The sequence below is a fragment of the Lipophrys pholis genome, assembly GCF_963383615.2.
Source record: "Lipophrys pholis genome assembly, chromosome: 6".
NCBI classification, from domain to species: Eukaryota; Metazoa; Chordata; class Actinopteri; order Blenniiformes; family Blenniidae; genus Lipophrys; species Lipophrys pholis.
In genome coordinates, this window is record NC_137629.1 from 20,640,696 (window position 1) to 20,667,849 (window position 27,154).

Below are 27,154 nucleotides of genomic sequence, written 5' to 3' on the forward strand. Positions count from 1 at the left end.
CTGTCACTCGCGGTTTTCTCAAAGCTTTCCTATCAGTAACAGAAAAGGAAGAAAAAATAGAGACATTCAGAACAGAAATGATTCAGCAAAGTTCCTGATAAAGATCGTCCTTAAGCCGTTCAGGGCTTTATTTCATTTGACCTATTCTGCAGCTGAAAACAGGTGTTTCTTTAGATTTATTTTCTTTATTTCAACTTACCCTGACCTGCTGCACTGAGCAAAGAGCTAAACGAGTCGAGAGTAGTTTGGTTTTGAAGCCTGGAGCCTGTTTTGTGTCTGTATATTTTTTTTTTCCCATGTAAACCAGACTGATTCATTTCCCTGTTAAAGAGTCTGAGCTGTTGCAGTGTCCAACTTAAGTATCTGAAAAGCTGTGATGGTGCAGAATCGTGTCTTGGTCGTTGTTTGACCTTGTCTGTACCTGTGTGTTGCTCTCACTCCCTCAAGACACTCTTGCCTTGTCAGCCTTTCTCAGCACTTTAAATATTTACTCTGTTTACATATTTAATGCATGTTTTTTTTTTTTTTTTTTGAAACTGGCCACAGGATTAAAACGCTATTTCTGGCTTGAGTGATATGTCCTTTAGCTTTGATCATCACTGCGTTTTTCTTCAAAAAGAAAGAGCCTGCAATCCACCTTCATTAGAGATGAAGCTTTTGACAAAGGCAAGAAGGGAGACGATGAAGGACGATGCGGAACATGACAATGATGTGGAGAATAATGAGAACAATGAGGAGGAGAAAGAGGAATAAGGAGGGATTGTTAGGAAGAAACACCGGAGCGAAGATGAAAGAAGAAAAAAAAAAGGTGATACAAGAAAGAACAGCGAGCAATGTGACAAGGGGCAGACGGAGCACGAACGAAGAGATTCACCCTTCGGCTTCTCGCTGTCTCTTCCAGTTGAGTCCACACGCACTGACTACAACACACACACACACACTCGTGGACACACACACACACACACACACACACACACACACACACACACACACACACACACACACACACACACACACACACACACACACACACACACACACACACACACACACACACACACGGACACACTCGCGGACACACACATCCTTGTCACTGCCAGGACTGCTCCACTGACTGTCTCTGGCCAGTTGGTGTCAGTTCATTCTTTTTTTTTTTTTCATTTTTTCCCCGGCTCCTGAGCTGCTGGGCATGGCCGCATGGTTATCAGCCAATGTCAAGCAAATATCCCTCAACAGGCAAACATCACTCTCCTGCAGGGACATACATAAAAATCCCATTTTTTTGCTAAACTAACAGCACATCAGTACATTAAGGAAAGCAATTGAACATGTGGAGGTTCTTTTTATAGAGTGACATATAGAAAAGAAAGCGGGAGTGAAGCGGAGATATAAAACGAGGGAAGGAGCCAACGGTGATGCCGACTGTTGATTCTGGAGGAGCTTAGCACGAGTGCTGATGGAGGTCAGAGGAGAGCTGGCCTACTTTTACTAAATCTAACAGCGTGAAGCACCGCAGGTCGGCTCCTCGATTAGAATCGTGTCTCGACTAAGCAAAGCGACATACTGCAATCAGACATGCCTCCCTGATACTGAATCATAAGCTGACTCACAACAATTATGACCCACACTTTAAAAAAAAAAAAGTTACCTTGCTTTTTCTCACTTTGAAAGATGTGATTTGTCATATTACGTAGGATTTCACGGTCATGAGGCAGAAAACAGTGACTCACACATTTCTTATTCATTGCCTCCACAATCTACCCCCTGTTCTCTGTGCTCTCCTATATCACGCCATTCGCCTATCAATAAAAATAACGAAGCCTCACAGAACGGACACAGAAGTCATCTGATGTGCACGGGACAAACACATGTACTGTACAATCAGTACATCAGCAAACTCGATGTGCGCCTCTTGTCCTCACTGACAATGGCGTGCATATATGGAACTCTCTGGCAGTTTCAAGTAGCTCACAAATGAAATACTGCCGAACAATACCACAGTCATTTCAAAATGATTACCACAGTGCAGGTTGTGGAAACCCAATATTTTAAGTCATCGAACAAATAATTTTCACAATGATGGAAAAAAAATTATATTTTGACTGGTTAGACGACGGAGGGCAAATCTTTTCAGTGTTGATTACACGATCAGCCTATTTTATGAGGCAAATTACAAAAGTAAAACAGTTGTAGTTATTTACATGCACGACACGAGTGAGGCTTTTTACTGCTGATGAACTGTGCAAAACATGTGCTGCTGGATTGTTTGGGGGCATCCTTGCACACTTTAAAAACCCGGGCTATAGATGTAATATATCTTGTTATTATGGAGCCGCATAGTGTTGTGGAGGTTAGAATTCAGTCTTTTCAAGACATTTCCACCTTCCATCGAAGAAGATGGAATGGACGAACTGTGAGAACCTCAAAGATTGTGACAAATTTAACATTGTCTTTGTATCCAGACATGTAAGTTCAAAATATTTTACGAAACATGCAGATTGATCAGAAAGGAACTACTTGTTGAGCCTGTTTACATGCACACTAAAAATCAGGAGTTATCAGAATATCTGTAAACAGTATAATCCGATATGTTCTATCAGATAGTGACAGCTTTCATGAAATGGGAAATTAGATTAACTCACCAATACTCTGTTATCTTTCTGCATGTATACCCAGGAATAAGACTAATTTCATTCTTTCACAGTGGAAGATAATGAACCTAAGGTGCAATAGCAGAAAGATAAATACCTGAGACTAATTTCGTATTTAATGAAATCAAGACCCTTAGAAAAGCTAATGCTGAGAACTTAAACGTCACCTCGTTCAACAAGACATGATTTTAAATATATTAGGAAGCTTGAATCTTACATCATTATTCATGTATTCACATAATGAAAGAGACATTTCAGAATGGACTCAAGCATGTACCCTAGATTCCTTTTCAATGATCAGTGATCAAATTATTATAAGTGTTTTGAATGCATCACATATTTCTATTACGTTTATCTAAATTCTCCAATTTCTCAAGTTTGTTATGGGAAATTTATGGGATAAAAAAAGAAGTGTAAAGCTGCAAAAAAAATCACAAATAGATGATAGAATTTAATGATAATGTATAAACCAAGTGATATTCTTTTGACCATTAAAAAAAACAGAGTCAGTCGCTCCCAGATTGCACAACAAATGAATAACTTTAAACAAATGCCTCTCAACATTAATTCTCCCATACAGAGGATGATGTGTGATTGTGTTTCGTACCTGCAGACACTGCAGACAAAGCACTTGGGGTGGTACGTGCGTCCCAGAGCAGAGACCACCTCTCCTGTGATGAAGCTGTCACAGCGGTCGCAGCGTGTGCCGTACAGGCGCTGATAGTCCGCCGTGCAGATGTACTCGCCCTTCTTCTGGAAGAAGCCAGATCGCGCCAAGTCACAGTTACACACTGTGGAGAGAGCAGGTGTGTCATGGTGAGAATGGGTCACTGAAACCACTCTAAAATAACATACTTTTGACATTTTACTGTATGTATCTTTCTCTTCTTTTCTTTTTTTTCTCAGCACAGATGTTATGGCTTTTTGTGTTTTTGTTTTTTTTCTCAATCTGAGCCTCCTCCATGCTGCTGGTGTGTGCGACGTATGCGTGCATATGACGTGTGCATGTTTGTGTTCACACTTGACTGCTTGGGAAGTCATTCAGTTCCAGACAGTGGTGAGCCAATTTGCTCTGATGGGAATATAATGATATAATCAGTGGAAAAGTCATTTTGGGCTCAACAACGCGAAGAAGGAGACAAAACGACAAACCGCAAGTTCCCAGAAACACCAGAACATCAACTACTGACTCGTTACGTACTACTGTGGGGGACGGAGGAAATGACTTACTCAGTGTGTGTGTGTGTGTGTGTGTGTGTGTGTGTGTGTGTGTGTGTGTGTGTGTGTGTGTGTCTCTATAAATGTGTACGATGAGCAGAAAATATGTGCTACATCTCATTGCTATCCAGATGAGAGGATATTATGGGTGTCATGGAATAATAGTCATTGTGGTGGCTCGTCTATAGTTGCCTCTAAATGTAAAACATGGCCCAAGGTCACCACATTTCCCCTAAATAAACTCCTTTCACAGTTTGTTTTATGGTAAATATGAGAAACCAACATCTACGGAGAGTAAACCTTCACTACTGTTGAACTTCATCCTCTATTTGAGCATTACAGCCTTGACCCAGTGATTATTCCCCTGCCGTGACACTGGGACTGTAATTATTGTGCAGCTACAATTATCTTGTAACTGCAGACATCCTGAAGCAGCTCAGTTCGTAATGATATATGTATCGAGCAACCAGCTCAGGATTTTACAAATCCCCCCCTTCGCAATATGTTATTATTAATATGACCACAATGTAATTACAGCTTATGATGTCTCACCAGCAAATGTTTTATTGATCTCAATGAGACTTCCTGGTGGACAAAGGTAAAATTAACGAAAATGCATGCCCACCTTATAGAGAACACAAGAAATAAAAATAATAACAATATCATCTGCGAAAAAGAACATTTGGACCTATAAATTTTTTTTTTGGGGGGGGGGGGGGTACTTTTATGCGACATCTGCAAATTTTTGGTTCAAGGGAAAAAAGGTCAAATGTGTGATGACTCGAGCTGAGGAGTGCCGCTTAATTCTTCAGCCAAAGATATACATACCGGTATGCAGCTTAACATGAATCTCTTCTGCAATAAAACTGTCAATTAAACATGAAAAACATCCTCCTAAACCTTCAATTGTTTGTATCGGAAATACACTCACACAAAGTTATTTTTTCATATAGAATCCAGGTTGATTAAATACATTTAAGTTATATTCATGAAGACAGAAAAAGACAAAACAAAAGTTGCTTTCTTCTGCTTTTACCATTTACTTTACAAGGAAGGTTTTGGTTGGGGTTGAATGAACTTAAAACAATGGAAGAATAATTTGAGGAATCCAAGCAACCTGCACAAAGTTTACATGTAATTTTGACCAAATCGGGAGGTCACCGTGTGCTGTCAAGTAAAGTTTGTGTAGCTAAAGAGTAAAAGTACTGATTTAACTCATTCATTATGGTCATATAAGTTGCCTTGATCACCTTGATCACGTTGACCTTTTCGAATCGAACTATTTCACCATGAAACACAGGAAGTGCATTGAAGTCTCATTAAGTTGTTTTCCTCAAAAACTCACTCAACACTTTCTCTCCCCCTTGACCTTCCCTGTGTGTGTTGTTCCGACTCTGAGATTGAGTCATCATGCATTGACGTTGAAACAAGTAGAAAAGGCCAGATGTAAGAATATAGAGAGTAGAAGTATTATGTTGTAGGGATAATGTAGACTCAATTCCAGACCTGGGATATATCTACTCAATGAAGTATTTGAACGTCTTGTACCACTGACGTTCACATAAATATTTTATTATACTCCTCAATGGCACTTCTGTCTAAATCCCAAGCAAATACAAATGTCTCCACTGATGTGAAGCTGCTGATTCTTATCACAAGATGGAAAAAGTACAAATATAAGCTTTCAGGGCAAAACCAGATAATCATGGGGTATCAGGTTCAGCTGACAGTGCTGATGAAAAAATACACAACACTGCTGCTTTATGAGAGTAGATTGTGCCACTGTAAATAAAACTGAAAAATAAAAAAAACTTGTTCCTACAGTGGAAACAAAGTTTGATACCATCAACTTCGTGTTAATAATTGGTTTCATACTGCCCACGTGCTACAGAGCCTGGAGTTGCTGCTTCAGGCTTTACTTTGGTCCCCATCACCACCCACTTCCCTGCGTTTGCTGGCAGGCTGAGAGTTCGCACACACGCACGCACGCACACACACACACACACACACACACACACACACACACACACACACACACACACACACACACACACACACACACACACTCACACACACACACGCACGCACATGCACATAAACCCTTCAAAGGGGCTCATTTAATCTCAAGCTGTTTATGAGTAGAGCGTATTGACTTAATGGTGTAATAAAAGATCAATGGGCCCTCACTTAAAAACAAAACAATCTCAGCTCCCTCAGGAGGATGGAAGCACATAAATCCATCCCCGATGAGATGGCACGGCACGTATGCAGAGGTGGTCTGACGAAATGGGACAGTGTGTACAGTGAGACATGATCATGGATCTTTATCATGGTGACAGGTCACTGGCATCAGAGGAAGGTGGCTGGAGGAGGAGAAGGGGGAGGAGGAGGGGATGCACAAGGAAGATTTTAAAGTAGCCTGTTCATAAAATTACATGTGTGCAAGCCGCAGCCACATTTCCAGAACCACTGAACAATGACACCCAGCTTCAAAAAGTGTCCCCGCCACATTTTGAACCAGACAGGCTCTTACCAGAAACCAAAATCACAGGCTTCCAATTCCCTTCATGGAAAATGAGAAGAGGAGGGTAAATATTGCCACATTTAGTCACCAAGAAAAAATGTGCTTATGGATATCACTTTTAAAGAGAAAAATCTTCTCATCTTCCAAACAAAATTTTTTTTTCATTTTCACTATATGTGTCTATTTCCTGAAATGATTTTGTTTGCATCTTAAATGACTGGAATCTGCTCAATTGGTCTAATTCACAACTCCACATTAGCATAGCAGCACATGACCATATCCCAGCTGGCTGTCTGGATCTGCTCAGAACGGATTGGACATGCCGGACGGAGGTTCCACTTGTTGGCTAATCACATTGTTGTTGTTTTCCCAACCGGACGATTGGCTGGACGCACCGTAAAGGCCGTCCTCCCTCCTCAGTTGCCATAGGAGACGTAAACCTTCCCCGGTTGCCGTAGAGACAGCCAGGTCCCAGCCTGAGTGATGAGGTGATGCTGGTGTCACATTCATCGCGGCTGCGGTCAGACTGACAGCTGTAAATCTTAGATCTTAACAAAAACTCACAACTAAACATTCACAACTAAAAGGTTCATTTGATGATGTGATCCCACAATCCAAACGCATGCTTGGGAGGTTTTGTGGAGACTCTACCATGTGTGCGACTCCAGCCTGATAAAAGCTGCTACAGAAGATGGGTGGATGGATCTTTGAAAAAGCTTCTGGCTTCCCTAGGAGGGCCTCCGCCATTTCATTTGTAAGATGGCCCGCTTACTCTTCGAGTTCTTGTAATTCAGCTGTAACCATCATGCAATGATTTTAAGCTTGTCCCTCCACATACTAGCTGCCAGCGCCGAGGGTGGGGTTTAGCGTTGGGGCTCAGCTTGGCACCAAGATAAATGGTTCAGTTACAACCGCGCAACCAGCACCACATGGTGTGCACACCCACCCATAAAAACAACAGCCCAGTACAACCAGCCCGAACCATTTTACTGTCCTATTAGTGGCATTTGGGAATTCATACTGTCGATTCTTATGAGAAAGTGTACAGTTTCCTCAATATTTTTGTTATTGTTAAAAAATAATAATTCAAACGACACAGTGAGTCTTCTTTGCAGAACTAAACTACATCAAAGACTTGATTTCATCTGCTTGCTCATTTCATGTTCTTACCCTGAATGACACTCTAATGAGGGAAAGCAGAAGACGTTGATTCTCTGCTTCACATTGGGATTTCTTGGCAGTGCAGGAAGTTCAGCATCGAGAGATCATAAGTCTAGTGATTAGAGGTTAGCATGTAGGCAGATGTCTGCAGCTGTGGTCATTAGAACTGAACTGATTAGGCATCCACAGGGGGTCTGCTTGATTGGGTATTTATCTCTAGCCAACAGACGCAATTAAAATTCGGCCGGCCCGGGCCGGAACCCCAAAATAGTCGCATCTACCCCGCCTCCCCTCTCACCCACCCCCCCTTCTCTTTCTCTGTCTTTCCGTTTCACGACTCCTTCCAAATCTTTGTGGCTCTGAGCACAAGCTCTCCACTTTATCTCAATTTGCACCCTCTCTTCTCGCCACGAGAGTTGCGTTTCAATGCAACCTCGCCTTTATTTCACCGGGTCTCTGTTCCCTCTTCAATCCCTCTACAGTCCTCACTGTGCCTTGTCTCTCGGCTCATTATGCAACTGTTAGGTCCTCATAATGTGCTATTAAGTAAATGAACACACTTGGTGCAATATATCAAACTACCCCCACTGCAGAGACTAATTGTTTTAGTGTTACTGTCAAGATTATGCTAATTTAAAACATTTTTTTCCATGTCCGGGGCAGACCCAGACATGTGAGCAAAGGGTTATGTATGTAATACGGTACTAGCAAGTCAGATCAGGAGAAGTGCTCACCTATTCACCCCCACATCTGTGCTACTGACACTGGGCTGCTCTCCCCTCTCCCTGTCCCCCCCCCCCCCGGATCTGAGCCTCTCTGACAGTGGGAAACACTTCAAGAGTAAGTAATGTGTTTTCTCAAGTTGTGCCAAAATCCTTGGGTTGGAGACGAAGCAGTCAGACGGACGGACAGGAAGAGGGGTGAAACAAAAGTCTGTTGCCACACTAGGCGCTCTGTGAGGCGCTGCGCTTCAAGCGTCAAGCTTAAAGCCTAAAGCCAGATAACAGACTTGCAGGGACTATTCAAACATCATGATCTACAGATGTGAATGTCATTTTCACAATTTAGTAGTGTGTGTCCGTATGTGAGCAATGAAATAATTTACAGCTGGATTTTTTAAATCTGAGCTGATAAGGGTGTTTCTCAATAAAATAAGGTTATAACAGAGAAAAGGGACAGCCAAAGTCAGAAGAAGTTAAATGTGAAGAAAAAAACCGAATCAACAAAATAAAACAAAGTCCGTGTGGTTCATTCACTGCAGGCCATTCACATTGACAAGCCATAACATTATGACCACTTAGAGTAAAATAAAAAAAAGACACTTATTATCTCTTTGTCATGGTGGGTGGGATATACGAGCCAGTAAGTAAACATTTTGTCCTCAAAGCTGATGTCTTACAAACACAAAAGAAAGGATTTGTTCCAAGATTGGCAAGGGCCAAATTGTGATGGCTTAAAAACTGCATCTGAGCATCTCTGAAATTGCAGCTCATGTGACGTGTTTCTGGTCTGCAGTGGCGCCCATCTATCAAAAGTGGTCAAAAGAGAGGAATTTGGTGAACCATTGGTGCAAATGGTCCCATAACCCCCACATCACAACTTCCAGGATTTAAAGGATCTGCTAACGTCTTTGCTTGAGATTCCACAACACTCCCTTCTGAGGTCTGGAGTCTTGGAAGAGTCAGGGATGTTGCAGCTGCAAAAAGGGAAAACTACCCAATTTTAGGCTGGTTTTCAGAATGATCACCGTATTGTCTGTACAAAATAATGAAATCAAGCAAAGAGGGCAAAGTGTTTGACCAATGCTACCATCCCTAAAGCCATCCTGCAGGCTTGGCTGGAGAAAACCATGACAAAAAGCAGAAGGAGATGTTGTCACTAAAATGGACAAGAGGACAGGGGGGCAGGCAGCCGAAGGCTGAAGCAGGGAGAAATCATGCATGAGTGACAGGATTCCCCTCATATTTGGCTTCAGGAACGATGGAGACAGATGGTTGCCCAATGGAGTCCCTTCATACCAGCAGACCAACCCTGCTGCTTAAGCCTTCAGCTTTTAACCCTCTGAGGGCTGATAAGAGACTCAGCTGAGGGGAAAATAGGCGTGAATGAGATCACTGACACACACGCATGCACACTGCACACACAACGCGCTCCTCGAGATGAGGTTTTATAATAAGCCATAAAAATGCTGTATTCCCTGTGAAGACCATGCAGTGCTTTAGTGTATTTGCGAGTATGTGTGTGTGTTTGTCTAACAACACAGATATCCCTTTTGGACAGACTTGCTCTCTCCTCGGCAGGTGACACACACACACACACACACACACACACACACACACACACACACACACACACACACACACACACACACACACACACACACACACACACACACAGTCATAGAGACAACAGACACGACCACGCTGTGAGAAGACCCCCCCAGGACGCTGACGTTTGGAAGAATCATGCAGAGGAATAATCCCTGTCATCCATCCCGAATCCAGAAGAGTTGTCAGGGAAAAACGCTGCTTCCTGCCATGCTCTCTTCACCCTCCACCAAAATCTCTCCCTAGCAACCATGTACCAGTGTGGTGATTGGACCAGCCTACCAGTGGTTGCTATAGCTACAGAAAGCTCCCCTTCTTTGTAACCCTCTACGTATTTTTTTCCCTGCCCATTTCTCTCACTCTGTTTCTCCTCATAACCTTTTATTTCATTTTATCTTTATTTCCACGCATTTGTTGTTACTTCTTGTATTTCTCAGAGACTTTCCCCTATAGCACAGCCTCTCCCTTGCCAACACGGAGCTATAGTACAGTAGAGTAGGCTGATGTTTTTAACCCAGAGGTTGAGTGATGGAGGCTAATGGCATCCAAGGGGAGGCTGGGCTGACTGAGACACGTCTGCAGAGAAACAACCAAACATGCTGCAATTTTATAATAACCCCAGTGAGACTAACAGCTTCAAACAGAGCATTAGGAGAACAGTCAAGTATTCATCTGAACTGTCTGTGTAAATCTACTGTTCTCATCAAGACGACTCTATGAGCAGTTTTTGTGCAAATGTCACTGTGTTTGTGTCTTTCTGTTCCTCTGCTCAGCCTCCTGGTTCTTTGTTAGCATCTGAGTTGGCGGCATGGGAAAACCCACAAATATTTTGCCTTTGCATGCAATTCGTGTGCGAGTGAGCTTTGCGCTCGTGCCACTCACAGGCTCTGCTGTTTTTGTTGGAAAATGAAGAGGACCAATTATGCTTTGGTGGCTGGATAAATGTGGTCACTATGTCATTGGGGCAGTATGCAAAAATCAGCATATTGTCCGGTAATACAACACCACATCGAGCAGAAACACCACAACTCACTGCTACACTGACAGATGCCATGGGAGCCACACAATGCAAATCTATAGACCGTCTTCTATTTGTCTGGAGCTGATGCATCAATCTATCTGTCTTCAGCATTTTCCAGACTTCTTTATTGAGCTGATAGCATGACTGCTCCTTCATGCCATAATCAGCTCCAGTATAATAGGTTCAAATGAGAGGTTAAATGCACATGATTAGTGATCCGTTCCTCCTCTGACTAATGCATGAGTGGGGAATTATGATAATGTGGCATCCAGAAGGTAATGTGGCTTTATAAACTGTGGGCAAAGACAGAAGGAGGGTAAAATGATGGATGTCGTGGCTATATGTATTTTTACATGCCACAAGATTGTGGATGAAAGTCACTCCAAGGGTTTCTCCATTTGGGTAAAGTCAGCCCTTTTGGGAAGAAAAAAAAAGTCGACTGGAATATGGAGAGAAAAGGAGGATATCATTAAAAAAAAAAAAGGAAAGGGGATGATAACTAAGATTTTCTATCACAGGTTTGGAAGAGGCAGACGTAATAACACTGTTGAAGGCCAATAACTTTGATGGATAAGCTGCATCTGACATAAAAATGCTCAGCAAAGAACTAAATCAAATGTTGAAACACAAGCCAATCACTGACTCCATAAACACATGTGATAGATAAAGCAACTGGCTGCTGGCAGCAGATTGTCACTGCGAAGCAATGGCATAATACAGTTTAGCCATTAGCCACCAAATCGCACTCCCCGCATGCCAATGTCATCCTGTCCCAAGATGAGAAATTGATTTCATGCTTGAGTGACTGTCATCAGGAACAGAAAGAGAGGGAAAGGAAAAGAAAGAGAGGGAACATGGGGAAAGAAGATCATCGAACAGGCAGCAAGGAAATGGGAGAGAAATATTTGCGATTCAGTGAAAGAAATTTGCTAAATCTAACCCGGGAACATTTTCAAAAAAAAACCTAACAAAAACCAGAAGCCAAAAACTCAAACTGAGAAAAAAAATAAAGCTTCTGGAGTTCAAAGGAACATAGAGCGTGTTTATGTGTGTGTGTGTGTGTGTGTGGGGGGGCTCATACACTGAACAACAAAAGCTTTAGGAAACTGCTGGATCTGCAGAAGCCCATACAGGACGGCACATGATGGGGCAGGGATGTGGCCAAGTTTGACCACACAATAGTGCTGTGCTGCCTCACGGGAAGAGAAGTCTGTGGAACATGAGAGCAGAGGGTCGTTGGATAGGTGAACTAACGTGATGCAATCAATGACAGCTTTCCATTACTGCGCAGCTGCTGTGGGGGAGAAGGCAAAAGAAGAGGAGAGAGCGAGAATCAGACTGGTACTACAGTGATGATGTAATGTTTAGGCGACACAAACGGCACCCCATCCCCCCGCTTCGTCTCTTTGCTGCTCGCGCGCGTGCTCCCCCCTTTTTCTCTGGGGCACAGAGTCGAGCCTTCCTATTGGTTAATAGCACCATAGAGATGCTGAGAATATCCACCAACCAGGGCCTGGGTGCCCCTTTACACCGTTGCCACAGCAACCCCTCACAACCACAGCGAGCGTGCACGCATGTATGGATGCGCGTGCTCAAATGCACAAGCGCGTCTGTGCATGTGTGCGCGAGCGGCGTGTGTTTTCATGTGTGTACCAGTCACACACACAGGGAGCACGTAGCAACAACTCTCCAATGGTTCGCTTTCAGTGAGTTTATCTCCTGTAGTGCATCTGGGTGCTGTAAGGGCAGTGCAGCGCGGCTCAGGGAGAAATATGCAAAACTCGCACAGCTCCGTCACCTCTCTCAAGCAGTGTAGAAATTCCCCATGTGAGAATCAATTTTTTTTTTTTTTTTTTTTTTACCTATTGATGGTACAACAGATCGCACAACTCACATGGCTCGAGTGTCTAGTTTTAAGTTGAAATGTTGGTTTGACCTCTATACAGACAAATATATAAATAGCGTTGATCACGTGCAGGCTGTTCAGTGGCCATGAAGATTAAACTGTCATAATACTGTAGCAAGCAGTCGCCGAATCAAACTTTGACTGTCAGATGGTATCATTGATGATCGGTCATGGGTTTACACCAATCACATGGAGTCTCAGCTGGTTTTTAGCTGGGAGGGACCAGTATGTATCTAATTTATACAATTATCACAAATGTATTATCAGAATTGCAATATCAAATAATCTAATTACGCATTTGCCTCATATTGTGCGAGCCTAACTTCAATTCAACAGTTATTTCGCTCTGGAATTTTGCAGTATCACCATATTGAATATTCCACTAAAAGTGACTGAACAGCCCATGACTAACTGACTTGGGTTTCGAGGTAAGAACTATTAACATAATTCTGACACACACGCTCCGAGCCGCACAGCAACATGACACATCACATTATCTGGCTCTCTGATTTCTCATTCCACATGCACAGATCGGTGATTGTCACAAGCCCCTATGAGATGTGCGTTAAACTCTGCAAACATTTTAAAGCGTCAGTGCAATTTTGCTCAGTCAAAGAAATCAAGGAAATGTTTACGCCTTATCTTTGCAAAGTACCCTTTTTAAATGAACATTTGCATACACAGTCTACAACAACATGTGGCCAATTTAAGCAAAAACACAGAAAAAACTTAGTTTTTCAATAAAGTTTTTCTCTGTCTTTAAACGCATCATGTAAAAGTAGAAAGTATTGCAGAATGTCTCTCCTCTAACAGGTTGTGTGATTATGTCACCTCTTTACTGTAGGTCACTTGAGCCCACGCGTAGTACTGTAAAGCTAGTTAAGTCAGTCTCATTACGCCAGTGTACAACCAAAGTGAAATCCCCTCCAAGTTTCCAGTGCAATAACAAGCTACCATAGCAGGAGCCTAAGTCCCCTGCAAGGCACCTCTGATCCGTTCCAATCCCCACCGTGGGCTAATAGTAGCACTCAGCATGTGCACTGGGAGATGGATGTATGTGCAGGGGTGTGTGTGTGTGTGTGTGTGTGTGTGTGTGTGTGTGTGTGTGTGTGTGTGTGTGTGTGTGTGTGTGTGTGTGTGTGTGTGTGTGTGTGTGTGTGTGTGTGTGTGTGTGCGCGTGAGTGTGTGTGTGTGTGTACAGGGAAGCAAGGATGTGACCAAGATAGATGTCTTGCTTCTTCCCTACTCTGGGAAATCCTTTACCTTTACCATCCAAGCCAAGCGGATTGTGGGAAACAACACCTGCTCGCTCCGTCATTACAGCTGTTTTTGTTTTGTTTTTCCTGCTCTCACGCTGGCTGTGTAGCGTTGTAATGCATCAGGTGTTTGTTTCTTACCGGTGCACGTGAAGCACTTGACATGGAAGTGGGTCTCTTGTACTCGGACAACCTCTCCTTTGCATACTTCTCGACATCGTTGGCATCGGATTGGTCCAGAGCTTCGTTCACTGCCTGTTGAGCCTTGGTGATAAGCTGCGGAGGACAGAAAAAAGACATTTAAAATAGATTGAAACTATCTATATTTGAACTTTGAGGCGTAATTGACCCATTGTTTTACCAAATGGGTGGTCTGCACCTAATCCTAATTCAGTAAGGCCTTTCTACTTTCAAGTGTCTGCATTTTAAGCATATGAAACCTTGTGTGACAGACAAAGAATTTAAATACCTGAGCTCTCCACTATTTAGTTAGACTAGCCAGCCTAGTCTAATGAACATTTGTATGTCTGACAGTATAGTTGTATGTCCGGCAGTGACACTGAATGCACAATTACACAGATTTCTCAAATACAAAGTTAATTTACTTTGAATCACATGAATCGTGTTGTGAAAATGTTGTGCATTCAAATATTAAGCATTTTGTTATAACATTGATACAGAAAACAGAAAGAAAACAAGCCGAATACAACTAATAACCGTTCGTCTGTCTGTCCGTTCATCCATCCATCCATCCATCCATCCATCCATCCATCCATCCATCCATCCATCCATCCATCCATCCATCCATCCATCCATCCATCACAAGGCAAACACAGAGAGACAAACAACCACACACTTACACCTGCAGTTAATGTTACAATCACCAATTCACCTCAAAAACTTGTTTTTTGGAAGTGGGAAGAGTGCCAGGAGAAAACCCATGCAAGCGCAGGAAGAACTGTCAATATAATGCATGGGAATCTTCTTATTGTAAATCTAGAGTGTGAAACACTAGCCCATCTTGAACCTCGCACACAAGTTGCTGTAAGAAAGACCTTAAGACACCTTCTCAAAAAATGTTAAGTGTTCCCGGTCAGTCTGATCTGAAGGTGTTGGTTCTTTAAATGCAAAAGCCTGTCACCCTTATCACCAGCAAAGCTTAAATCACAACCCAAAAGTGAAGTCAGATGTAATTAGTCATTCCCAGTTGATTATGGGTGAGGACAGAGTACACAGGGAAAACACAGTGATACTGTCAGTCATACACACACATTCACACAGATGGGCAATTTAGAGTCACAAATAAATGTCACATGTATGTTTTCAGACTGTGGGGGGGGGGAGAACTGTGAACCAGAAGAAAACCAATGTACACACAGTAAGAACACGCAAAGTCTGCATAGAAATGCAGCCAAGTGGGGACTCAAACCTGGATATTCTTGACGTGAGGCAGGAATTTACACCAGTGTTTCACAGTTCAGTCCAGATGTGAAAACATTCATCTGATTCAACTAAAAATATGACAATATAATATAGCTGACATATAGAAATAACTTTGTCAGGACGTTCTTTAAGCTTTAAAAAGCTGCTTTAACACATTCAAAGGTCTGCCTGTATCAATCCATCACCAGACTGAGGATTGACTACTCTTCAGACTGTGCTACTCGGCGCACTTCACACAATAAGATCACTGTGAAGCTCTTTCAACGCTTATTCTGAAACTGTGAGGTCTGACACCTATGTACTGTAAGCTGGGTAAGCTCCAGGCTTTCTCTCCCACTGTCTAGATTTTTCAGACAGCCATGTAGGATGACACAAACACAGACACACACACGTGCACACACATACAGTATGTACAGTATATAAACACACACACGCAAGTTAAGAAAGCGGATGGATCCGCTTACCTTATTCTGCACATTAGCTTGCATGACAGACTCCGAGTCGGACAGCTATCTCACAGAGTCAGAAAAAAGCGAGTTCTTGCATAAAGCGTTAACAAGTACTGAAAAAAAAAAAAAGGCATCTTGAGATTAAAGTTAAAAATGATACATTAATTGCATCTTGAAGAAGTGAGGAATGTGTCTAAACCTCTTGGGTTATTAGAGACTTTTTAAAGGTCCATCTCCTCCTCCAGGATAAAAACAGATTCTCATGGATTCACATGCAGAGACTTGAATATCATCTAGAGTGTCAATACTAAGACTGTCTGAAGAGCTTATATTTCAGTCTCCTATTTAACTCTGTCTTCGTCAAACAGCACGAGTAGTCCTAGATTTACTGGAAGGGGTATGATGGCAGAGGAACCTGAACTGCTGACTGAGGGACTTTGCTGTTTCTGTCACAGCAGCAGCAGGTTATGGGCTGGCGTGACAGAGCTTTCAATACTATTTCACTGGTTGAATCCTTAAGAACTTGCATGAACCTAAAAAGTTTTAACAGCCCTGTGTATCTGCAAGCATGAGCAATCTTTACCAGCTCTAAAACCCACATTGGGTGTGGGTGAGTATGTATGGTCATGAATTCATGGGTGTAGGAGAGAAAGCATGCATGTGACTAGATGTTTATTTTCCTGTTTGGGATAAGAGAGTGGGAACTAGAAATATGCAAGCGTGATTATTTTTCCCCCACTCCCCATCTCCCACACTTCAGTCTGTGTCACTTCATTGTGTGCCTCACAATGCTGGCAGCACCACTGGGAACAACTGCTCCGCCAGATAAGTGCCCAATCACTGGTTCATATAAGGACACTCCCTTGGAAGTGTTTTTTTTATTAATGTAAAACCAAATGAGCAGCACAGATTCATCAGGTGTGAGTGAAAGATAATGGGACCTAATGGTATTACATGCAGGTCTGTGCCAGGACCTGTTGAAAAGACACAGGGCATTCATTTACAATGCTGACCTTCTGAAACTGGGCCAAAAGAAACCACTGGCACAATAAAACGTGTTTTTACAGCCCAGACTGGGAAACCTGTACAAAAAAATTAGATATCAAAACTGAGCAAGGTGGGGAATGCAAATTATAACTACAAATGTAAATCATATGCAGATATCGGGCATTTTCGGGGGGGGGGGGGGGGGGGGGGGGGGGTTAATGCGTGATGCGTTTAATAAACCTGTTGAACGTGCATACCAGATAAGCTGAGAAACCAAAGTGTGCAGGTACCCAATCAGCTCAGGAGCTGTAGCATTATGCAACACAGTCTAATTGTGTCAGTGCGTTCACTCTCCTACCACCACCCCGTCCAAAACCCATTACGAGGCTTTCCGACAGCCTTCCAACCTTTTCCCGTGTCGAGATGTTGAGTCACTCTTCCAATGATGAGACTACAGGTGTAATCCACCAACTCCAAATCAGCAGAGAGAACCCCCGGGAGGTCCAGCCTCGGGCAGACAGGTGATAACAACACGGCCGCGGTCAGAGAGGCTGACAGCGTCCCCGAGGGACCCAGAGCATGCCGCTATTTCTGCCCCTGACCTGACAGCCCTGAGGAAGAACGCACTCGGAGCTCAGTCACAAGGGGTGTTTGGAGATTGTTGGTGATGAGAGAAAAAGGGGAAGGATCAAAGAGAAGCAAAGATCTTATGAAGTTACCATGAATTATTAAAGGAAAAGATGTGATGCTTTGTACGTTTTTCAAAATCTTGTGTAGATTTTTCTAACAAGGCTATTATCATCAGCTATCATATTTTATTCAGTTTCAGACATGGGAATGCATTTCAAAGCTATACATTAAAGAAATTAACTTGAATTGCATCATGTAAGGTGCTTGTTTGGCGAGAGATTCACATCCTAACTGTTTTGTTATTAATGTAAACAATCTAAAGTCATGTGATCACACCTGAGGGTTTTGTTTTTTGCACATTTTTGAAAAATACGACACAAAAGTTTGACACCGCAGTGTTTCTACTCAGTTTACCAACAGATCTCTGAGGAGTAATGTCCAATCCATCACGGGCTGACAAAGTCTTACCTTTGACTTCTAGAATTTATGCACAAGACAAACTTCAGCTACACCGTTCACAGACACAACAGGTGAGTTTTTTCAAATTGTAGTTTACTTTTTTTACGTGTATGTGTCATTAAATCCAAAAATATTGACACCCCTCCAGAAAGACTGGTATCCTATGATTTTCGACACATGGGTTTTTTTCTTTTCTTGACATCCGCAGAAGAAACATGAAAGCCTTTTATACTTTTAATCATGATGTAAATTCCAAGGCACAAGCAGGGATATTTACCATTTGGAACAGTCCCATTTCCCAGTTTAAAGTGACAACATGACAATAACAACATGGAGGACCTCCAGCAGTGCTGCTTTATTGCTGCTGTCAGAGTCCATAAAAGAGACAAACAAGCTAAACCTCAGTGACATCAACCAAGAAGGGGGATGAAATGAAGCTCAATTTATTTTCACACTACATTTATGCACATTTGCCTTTATAGTCATGTTACATTTCTGCTGTTAACATATATAGTAATTGTTTTATGGAAGTGGAGGAAGTGTCATTATTTATGTTTATGAGTCTGAGCCCAAATAATATTAATAACAGTTTGTGCAGGGAAATACAGTACATGTCTTAACTTTCACCAAAACTGCTACACGTCAGAATTTCCTCTTGTAGTACTCCAAAGCCTGAAACTTAAACAAGTGGGAAATTCTCAGTTTGGGACGTTTCCACTTGCCAGTTACTGATGACCACACCATTTGTAATAAGTTTTAAATAAATTAATGAAATAGGGAACGTCGACGAGGATGATTCGGTCAAAACGTCTGTCAACACAAACTGCAAAAATATACATTTTAATCCAGCATCCAATGTTCAACCATGTGCAAACTTCTAGAGCCTGTTGCCTGTTACCTGTTAACGTCTCACATGTTTAATGTTGACTTTATGTAAGTGTTTCTTATAATCAGCTTATGTTATTGCTTGAAGCTACATCAATGGCTTTTCTCTCTCTGGGCTAATGTAGCCAGTGGTCGGGTCCCTCTATCCCATCACTTTATGTCCATGTATCTCCGTCAGGACCTTGGGCCTTGGGCGTCCATCACAGCTATGATGGCGTCCAGTAGTATCACCAACATGCTGTCACTCTACAGAGAGGGAGAAGGGTCAGATTGCTGCTGACAGACTGAATGATCACTCAATTCTGCACCAGAAGCCAAGGTCACTGATACAACATCCTCGAGGACATGGCCATGCTCTGAGCTGAAGCAGCAGACTCATAATTGTATTTGTCTAAAGAAAAATAACGGAAACCATATTGCTTATCTGAAGAGTTGAAAACAAAACTACTGTTTCTATTCTGCCTGAACGATACAGTGGCTTTATTGTCAGTGAAGCGTATGGTGTCGTCAACTAAATCTAACAACAGAAACATGTGCTTAACTTTATTCTGACCTGTAAACGTATACCAGTCCTCCGCAATTGTGCATGACTATTCATCGGCCCATCCGAGAATATGTGTTTGCATATGTGCATCTTTGTCTCCCACCCCTGTTCTTTGTGCTATTGAACTAAGGCGTCTGGCATCAGGAGGGATAAATGGTGTTTGGCTCCGGTTTGGACAGTTCAGCAGATGAGGCAGAGGGGAAGGAATTATATATAAAATCCACCCCCCCTACGTCCGTGTAGGCTTATTCCAACTGATTCTTCCCATTAAATGTGGAAAGTGGAGCTGAGAGCAAAACGGCACAAAATCTTTTATCTGCTTCCAAATATGACTTATGCATGAGTGAAGGCCACAGTTTGTTTGCGCAGTGGTTCCTATCAAGAAGCTGAAGTCAATTTGAGATTTTTTTTTATTGCTTTTCTGTTCCAAATTTTGACGACATCAGCGCAGGCAAAGCCTGCCTCACGCTCCACCTGTGATAGTTGACGCCACCACAAACAGCTCCCAAAGCCTAAATTGTAATTGTAAAGTTGTCTGCCAGTGAACGTATGCTATGTATTGTCTGTGTGTTTATGAAATTATTAAATTGAGTGAACGAATAGACGTGTCATGAAATTTTATGTTGTATGCCCGTCGTTTCTAAATCAATGATGATGTCCATATTATTTTATCGATTTAAAGTCAATCAATGAATTAAGCTGTACAGTGATGTAATGACAGATAATTAAGATAATAAAGGCTCTCTCGCCTCATGGTTTGGCCTAGAAGTTTTTCTGTGTTGGCGTTTCCAGGCTTTCCCTGTGCATGGCTGGTTTTTCTCTGGGTGCGCTTGTTTTTTCCCCCAACATTTCACAGAAAATGCGTGTGAAGCTAATTAATTGATGACTCTTAAGCTTCCTCCGTGTTTGTCTCTTTCTGTGTTTGCCTTGTGACGATGCACCCCACGTCATCTGGACTTGGCTCAGAGTTGGATGAAGTGGTATCAGAGATGGGTGGATGGAAAGCATTTCCTGAAGCATTTCCCCCAGTTCTCTCACCCTGAAGAAGCGGGTGCTCTGCATGGATGAAGATAATCCAAAATCCCACTAACAGGCCTTTAATAGACTTATGTTTACACTCAAGCTGAAACCTAACCAACTAAAACAACACAGACAGTGGAAACCAGCGACTCACAAGCAGAGTGGATATGGAATATGTGGAGAAAACACAATGCTTTTCTACACCTTTGAAGAACTATTGGTGAAAAACCATGAATATTTTTGTCAAACCTTTACAAACAAACAGAACAGATGAAATATCTTAGGATCATCTGTATCGATATCTATCCTTAAATGTCTTTCATAAAACTGTAGCCGATCCACCGCAACCTTTAAAAAGCCAGGGCAGTCAATTGGAAATATCACGCTGTGATAAATTGGTCCATGCCTTTCGAATGTGTCTTGTCTGATACCTGAGAACTGTGCAGAGAAAGTCGAGGCGGGGGGAGAAGGTGAGTAGTGTCAGCCTGTGATGTACGACTCTGCAGACTCTTCCCCAGGTCCCTGAGCTCAATGATCAGTGTATTGATCAACATGTGTTTTATCACTCCCCAGGAACCGACAAACTGTAGACGTCCCATGCTGTATGGGCATCCGGGAATCTATCATTCTAATTATTAGATATTATCTTATTGTTTTCTTCTGCCTGTGTATTTAAAAGAAAAGGCTCTCTTCATCAAACAGTGACCTGCTGTACCCACAGTGTGCCAGCCAGGCAGAAAATAAGAGTCGCCCCGCGGCCACACACTCAAGCCGGTGACCATGAGAGATAGAAGGGCTGGAAGATGAAGACAGACAGTCAGAGCTGTGTGTAATTACTTTGTGTGTGTCGATGACCTCTGGGCACTCACACCCACTGCAGCGGGAAAACAGTGCACACAGCACAGGCTAACAGGCCCATTCATGTCCAAACCTTGAGAGACTGGAAGGGGGGCATAAGGGGTGAATGAGGGGTGTCGCTGGGTGGGTGGTAGGTTGGGTGTGGTGGGGTGGGGGTGGGGGGGTGCGGTGGCAATCGGACTGAATGCAGGAAAGGGGAGAGGATGGAAGATGTTCTTTCCTCAGCTCAGGCGCCTGCTGAGTTTCGATGCCTCCAGCAAGAGTACAGACACATGTCACATCACCATCGACCAGCTGTGACAGAGCTGACACACACATGCACGCACACACCCACACACAGTTAAATGAAGACATGCATAGCTTCACACACACACACACACACATACACACACACACACATGTTGACAGGTTGTTCAGGTTGTGCACATGCTTTTAAAACAAAAAACATTGTGACAACACTGCACACGTTGGCTGCGTGCGCTCCTCCTCCCCTCTGTGTCAGCTGAGAAAAGAAGCATTTCAAAGCTAAACAAAAGAATTGAAGTCAACTTCTCGGGGAAACCACACCACTACTTGTGGCAGTAAGACGAAGGCTAAGTACCAAAGAGTTGGGAGAGCTGGATGAATAATGTAGTCACACAATGACAGGCCAGATCATGAATGATGCCGTTATACCGGAGGGCGGACAGGAAGCGCCTGACACCATCACTTCTCAGAGCACCTGGTGCACATCAACTCCAACTGGCTCCAGTGACAGCAAAGGGACAGGGAGCAAATGGTCTCTCGGAGTTAACCTTGAGATCTCCACAGTCTGATCTGAATCAACCGGTGATAACTTGTAAACACAACAAAGCAGGGGGAGAGGCATGCAACTGAGCGCACATGCTCACACAGCTGACCCTGCAGCCACACAGGGAAAGCCCTGATTCAGCTGAGAGAGGATCAGGGTCAGAGTCAGCTGATACAAGGTCAGCTTAGCATCATGGCCGTCCCAAGGCGCTTCCAGGACGAGCATGACAGGAGCCCGAGGGCTGTCAGATTTGTTTTTCATGTGCTTCCTCACAAAAGAGCAGGAGACCAGCGAGCGGACAGGTCGGAAACCTCCAAGTCATGAGCTCCCTGATCTTACCATGAAAGTGTGAGAACAGGGGGTCTCTCACCTGGAGGCAAAAACTGTGGAAACTAAGTATAAATGGGTTGAGGAGGAAGGGATAGCAGGAGATGAAAGAGTGAAAGGGTGAAGGAGTATTATGAGGTGCTACAGCTGTTGTATGTGGATGAAGAATCTTAAAAATGCTCCTCTGTGTGTGAACTCAGGGCTATTGGCACTTTGACCTCTTGATATATTTAGCTCTACAGAGCTATATCCTCTGTGGACATGCTCTAAGAAGTCTATTATAAGGGATTAGCACAGAGGTTCTCACATCAGTCTTGTTTTATTTACCTGGATGACATGCATGAGGGAAAATGTTGATTCCTTCATTTTTAAATTTTTAATAATTTCTTTATTTTGTCAATACAAAAAGTATACTGACTTAAAGTCTGTCAGTTCTGTCTGCACCCGCCTTTTCACTCAGCGCACAAGAAAGGACTTACCACTGGAACTCATGGTGCCCAATGTGTTCTCATCCAAAACAAAGCGTTTTCGTTGAAAAATAATCCCATCAAGCGCGAGGGGGGGATCTTCACTGGCCACTTTACTTCACCGAAATTTGAGTGATTAAAAAAATTAAATATCCAACAAACGCAAATGATGCTCCCTCCTCGCTCTCAGCAACACCGCGTCCAGCCAATTAACGAGAAGGTGGACACAGGCACATCAATGTGGGTAAATACACAGACGCGTGGATAATTCCCGTAATTAGATTTAAGATCCCGACTGGGGCTGCTCTTCCTCGCTGCGTGCCGTCAGGGTAGGAGAGGCCAGGGACAATACAACGCTGCTCACTCGGATTCCACCTTCACATTATCGCTCCGGGCTGATTCCTGCTCCGCCGCGCTCCCCAGCCGTGCCACCGTGCGCCTTCAGCGTGCGCCTCTGACGCGCGCCCCAGCCTTGCCACCGTGCGCTTTCAGCGTGCGCCTCTGACGCGTCAAAGCACCGCACCCACGACACATTCCGGGGCGTGCTTTCAGAATAAAACTGCAAAAAACAACAACAACAAAAAACCCCAGCCTCCTAATCTTAATTGATTGGCGCAGGCTGGATTTCAGGTGTTCATAAATTTGTACACGGATCGGGTTTTTTATATTGACAGAAAACGAACATACATTCATGTTTGATTATAGCCTCCTCAACATGCAAAGAATCAATAAAACATAGGAAGAGTGTAACGGTTTGAAATCTCGCCATGTGAAGAGAACATTATATGTGTCAGGCCTGTCTGTATAGAGTTTGCATATTCTTCCTATGCATATGTTTTCAATCCTAAAACCATGCATTTGAGGCTAATTGGGGCCCCTAAATTGATTCTTGGTGAAAGTATGTGTCTGTCTCTGGTGCATCCTGCTTTCACCTATTGTCAGCTGGTATCACCTCCAAAGCTCAGCGACCCCAAGCTGGATAAAGAGAGAAGATGGAACACATTATAGAGTTACATTATAGTATGGAAGTAGGAATAAAGGGGAATGAGATAAAAAAAAAAAAATACAAAATAGGTTGTATCATATGAGAAGGAGTGCTGTAATACCAATCTACCTGAATATGAGCATAGCTGTGATCTGGCTGTTTGATAATTACAGCTTGTTTGATGTCCAAATCAACACCTTGACTTGAGAAAGCTTACCTGAGCACAATCTATCTGTTCATATCAGTAAAATGAGTAAAAGCAGTGATACATTTTGTTTGAAACATTTGTTTTGTCATCGCTAGCACAAACGTAACCTCTACTAAGCCAAGATGATTGTTGTTCAGTCTTTTTTCTGAACAATGCTCTTCCTTTATAATAGTTCCATATCATAGCTGGGTATTTTTTCCTTTCAGCATCTTCTGGGTTAGAATTTTTTTTCTATGTTAAGCCAAATAGGGGGAAAACAACCCATAAATCTAGCTTTAACCATTGAATCAGGAAGCATGTACAAAGTTGCATAGTCCATATTTTCATTCAGTTCAATTTGAATCACGATGATGAATATTCACCATTTTGTTGATTGACCTCAGTATCATATTCCATAAAATAAAGCCGATTTTGCTACTCAAGTCCTTATTAGATTAGCATGAGTAAAACCACCCTATAAAGTCAAAAGTGTCTCAGATTGTACCAAAATACAAATATGTTCAGAAATGTGACAAGTGAATGCATTATTCGTCAATCATCACTGTTAAAGTTCATTTCTTTCTTTTCAAATTACCTGCTGGGGTAGGTGGTTCAGTGCTTTGCTCTGTCATATCACAGCAAATACCTCTTCCAATGTGTAGATTTTCTATTGGCATTTGCAGGTCTTCATATGAATATATACGGTTTCAACAAATACTTTGATTCATCCCCAAAATCACAACACAATTAATTTAGTAAACCCACTGCTTTAAATTGTATTCAATGAAATGATGACATGTGTGAGGTGGAGTTTCCATATTTTTGCCCGATGTGGATCGCAGTCGTGGGATAAAGCTGATATTTAAGGTGGATGGAGTTGAGGCAGACTCAATCATGGCTGCACAGTTATCAAAAATTCAATTCCGTAAAAGAATAAATAAATAAATAAAACGGAAGGCGGCACAGTACTATTTTTTTTTCTTTTTATTATGAAAGTAAAGTGATTGCCATTTCCTGTATTGCTGTGTGATTTCATGGGCAACTTGATTGCTCCTGTTAGGTGGGCGACGTCACTCTGGGCTGCTCTGGAGGCTTTGGGGACACTGAAGCCTCCATCACACCTCAAGAAGTGAGGAATCTTCTAAAGTCCTCAGTCGTCATACATTTTTAACTCCAGGTGAGGACAAGTAAAGATAAAAATCTACCGCATTTGTATTTTATTGTGGGGGGAAAAAACTTGGCAGAAGAGTGTAAATCAACACCTATCTCCTATTGAGGGTATGTGAGATGTAACACGAGACACATCGATGGAATGAGTCCAGGAAACCTTTATTAGAGGGACTCGGTAGATTTTGCAGTGCTGGGTTGGGCTTGTTACTAAAACTGTTGTGACACCGCCCTCTTCTGGATAATCGACGTCAGCAAATTAGTTTAATTGGATTATTTGTTAAACCACTGCTAAAGAAAACAGGTTAAATGTGCCTTAACTAACTGTCCAGTGTTAAGTTAAGCCGCACACTACAGCTCAAATACATGCCATGTATTCATGGCTCAGTGTTGTGTTCAATACATCCATGTGGAAAGATCTCCATCTAATGGTGAAACACCCATCTGTACACAATGAAATAGAAACTATTAGGGCTGAAAATACAACCACATGACAGAGAAAACTGATAAGACTCGTTGATGGATTACAAATAATATTTACAGGAAAATGTTTAACAAAGAACTGCCATTTTGTCCTATAATCATATTTCTATAAACTGATCTCCAACTTTATAGATGAGATCCAACTTAATGTACAAAGTTAATTACCTTGGCTACTATAAGAATTTTGATTGATAGATTCAAATACACATACTTATAAAATGGATGAGAATTGTATTGTACTTTGTGTGTATTGAGTTGTGTGTGTGTGTTCTGTTTATATGAACCTAATGAAATGCCCTGTCTGTCTGTGTCCGGAGGAAACACTGGTTGTAGAGCTGGACAATGAGGGGATGTGAGAGGCGCCACCTCTCTCTGTATCTCTCTCTGTATCTCTCTCTCTCTCTGTCCGTCTCGCTCCCTCTATCTATCTAGCTGTCCATCTAATCTATCTAATCTGTCTCTCTTTTTATCACTCTCTCTCACACACTAACCTCTTTGCTCCACAGTTGCACGAGATGTTCAATGTTTATTTTAATACCTCTTTTACTCCCTCCAAGAGTCTGGCTCAGTCTGATTGTGGTGCTTTGTAAAATTGAGCAAGATATGAATTACAAATGATCAAAAACAAAGAAACATATTTGCCTGCATGGCAAACGTGTTTGCCGTTGGGGGGCACAGCTCATGATCCAGTAATTCTCTCTAATCTTGGCACTTAACATATTGTAAGTTTGATAGAAATAATCAGAATGACTACAACAAGCTTTCGCGTAAAACCACTTGCAAGAGTTGCAGCAGTTGCAGTCTTCTATAGAGACTTACTAAATATTTGAGATTAAAAGCCTTTAAGAGGTCAAGTTTAACCATTATTAGCCATCAATTAACCATTAATTAGTCATTCAATAACCAACTTGTGAAATGTGGAAGAAAAAAAACACTAGAAAACCAAGCATAAATTACTACTTTGTGAAAGAGAAAACAGCATGGTAGAAGAAGTAGGGGGTGCTCATCCCTCACTTATAAAACAAACTCTGACCTAAAACAATATGCCTCCACGATTAGGTCTGAGTGCTCACAGTGTCCTAGATTCCCCTGAGGTTGCACGTGTGCCGTTCAACTTCTCATTACTGCCTTCATGGATAATGATTTACTCAAATTAGCCATCATCTAGAGGTGTGTGTGTGTGTGTGTGTGTGTGTGTTGCGGTATGTAGGTGAACACTGTCAGGACGCGACATGTGCCGGGTGCGGATTGTGGCTTTTGTGTCAATCCTGCGATTGTGCTTTTGTCCTCCAAACTGATGGGGCAGAAAAACAGGAAGCTGGCCTTCCTGTGCACTGAAGGCAGCAGTGCAGGAGGCCGTCAGGTCAGCGCCGCATTGTCACTGTCCGCCAAGGCGCCGCTGCCCTCTG

The 27,154-nt window shown here is 42.5% G+C and overlaps 1 protein-coding gene across 7 annotated transcripts in view; it reads right to left on the minus strand.

Annotated features, from left to right (window-relative positions):
* Positions 1-23,409, minus strand: part of ablim3 (actin binding LIM protein family, member 3) — a 45,989-nt gene extending 22,580 nt beyond the window's left edge. For 6 of the 7 annotated variants that reach the window (XR_013935415.1, XR_013935416.1, XR_013935417.1 and 3 more), the window contains exons 1-3: positions 22,936-23,386; positions 14,206-14,340; positions 3,259-3,442 (exon numbers count right to left, since the gene is read on the minus strand). Coding sequence is in view for 2 of the 7 variants with exons in the window: in XM_080465481.1 (XP_080321607.1) it covers positions 3,259-3,442; positions 14,206-14,340; positions 22,936-22,948 (332 nt within the window). In the remaining 5 variants the exon portion in view is untranslated. Of the gene's footprint in view, positions 1-3,258; positions 3,443-14,205; positions 14,341-22,935 lie in introns of all 7 variants that reach the window. The other variant, XR_013935414.1, reaches the window with a different exon arrangement.
* Between the last annotated feature and the right edge of the window lie 3,745 nt (positions 23,410-27,154).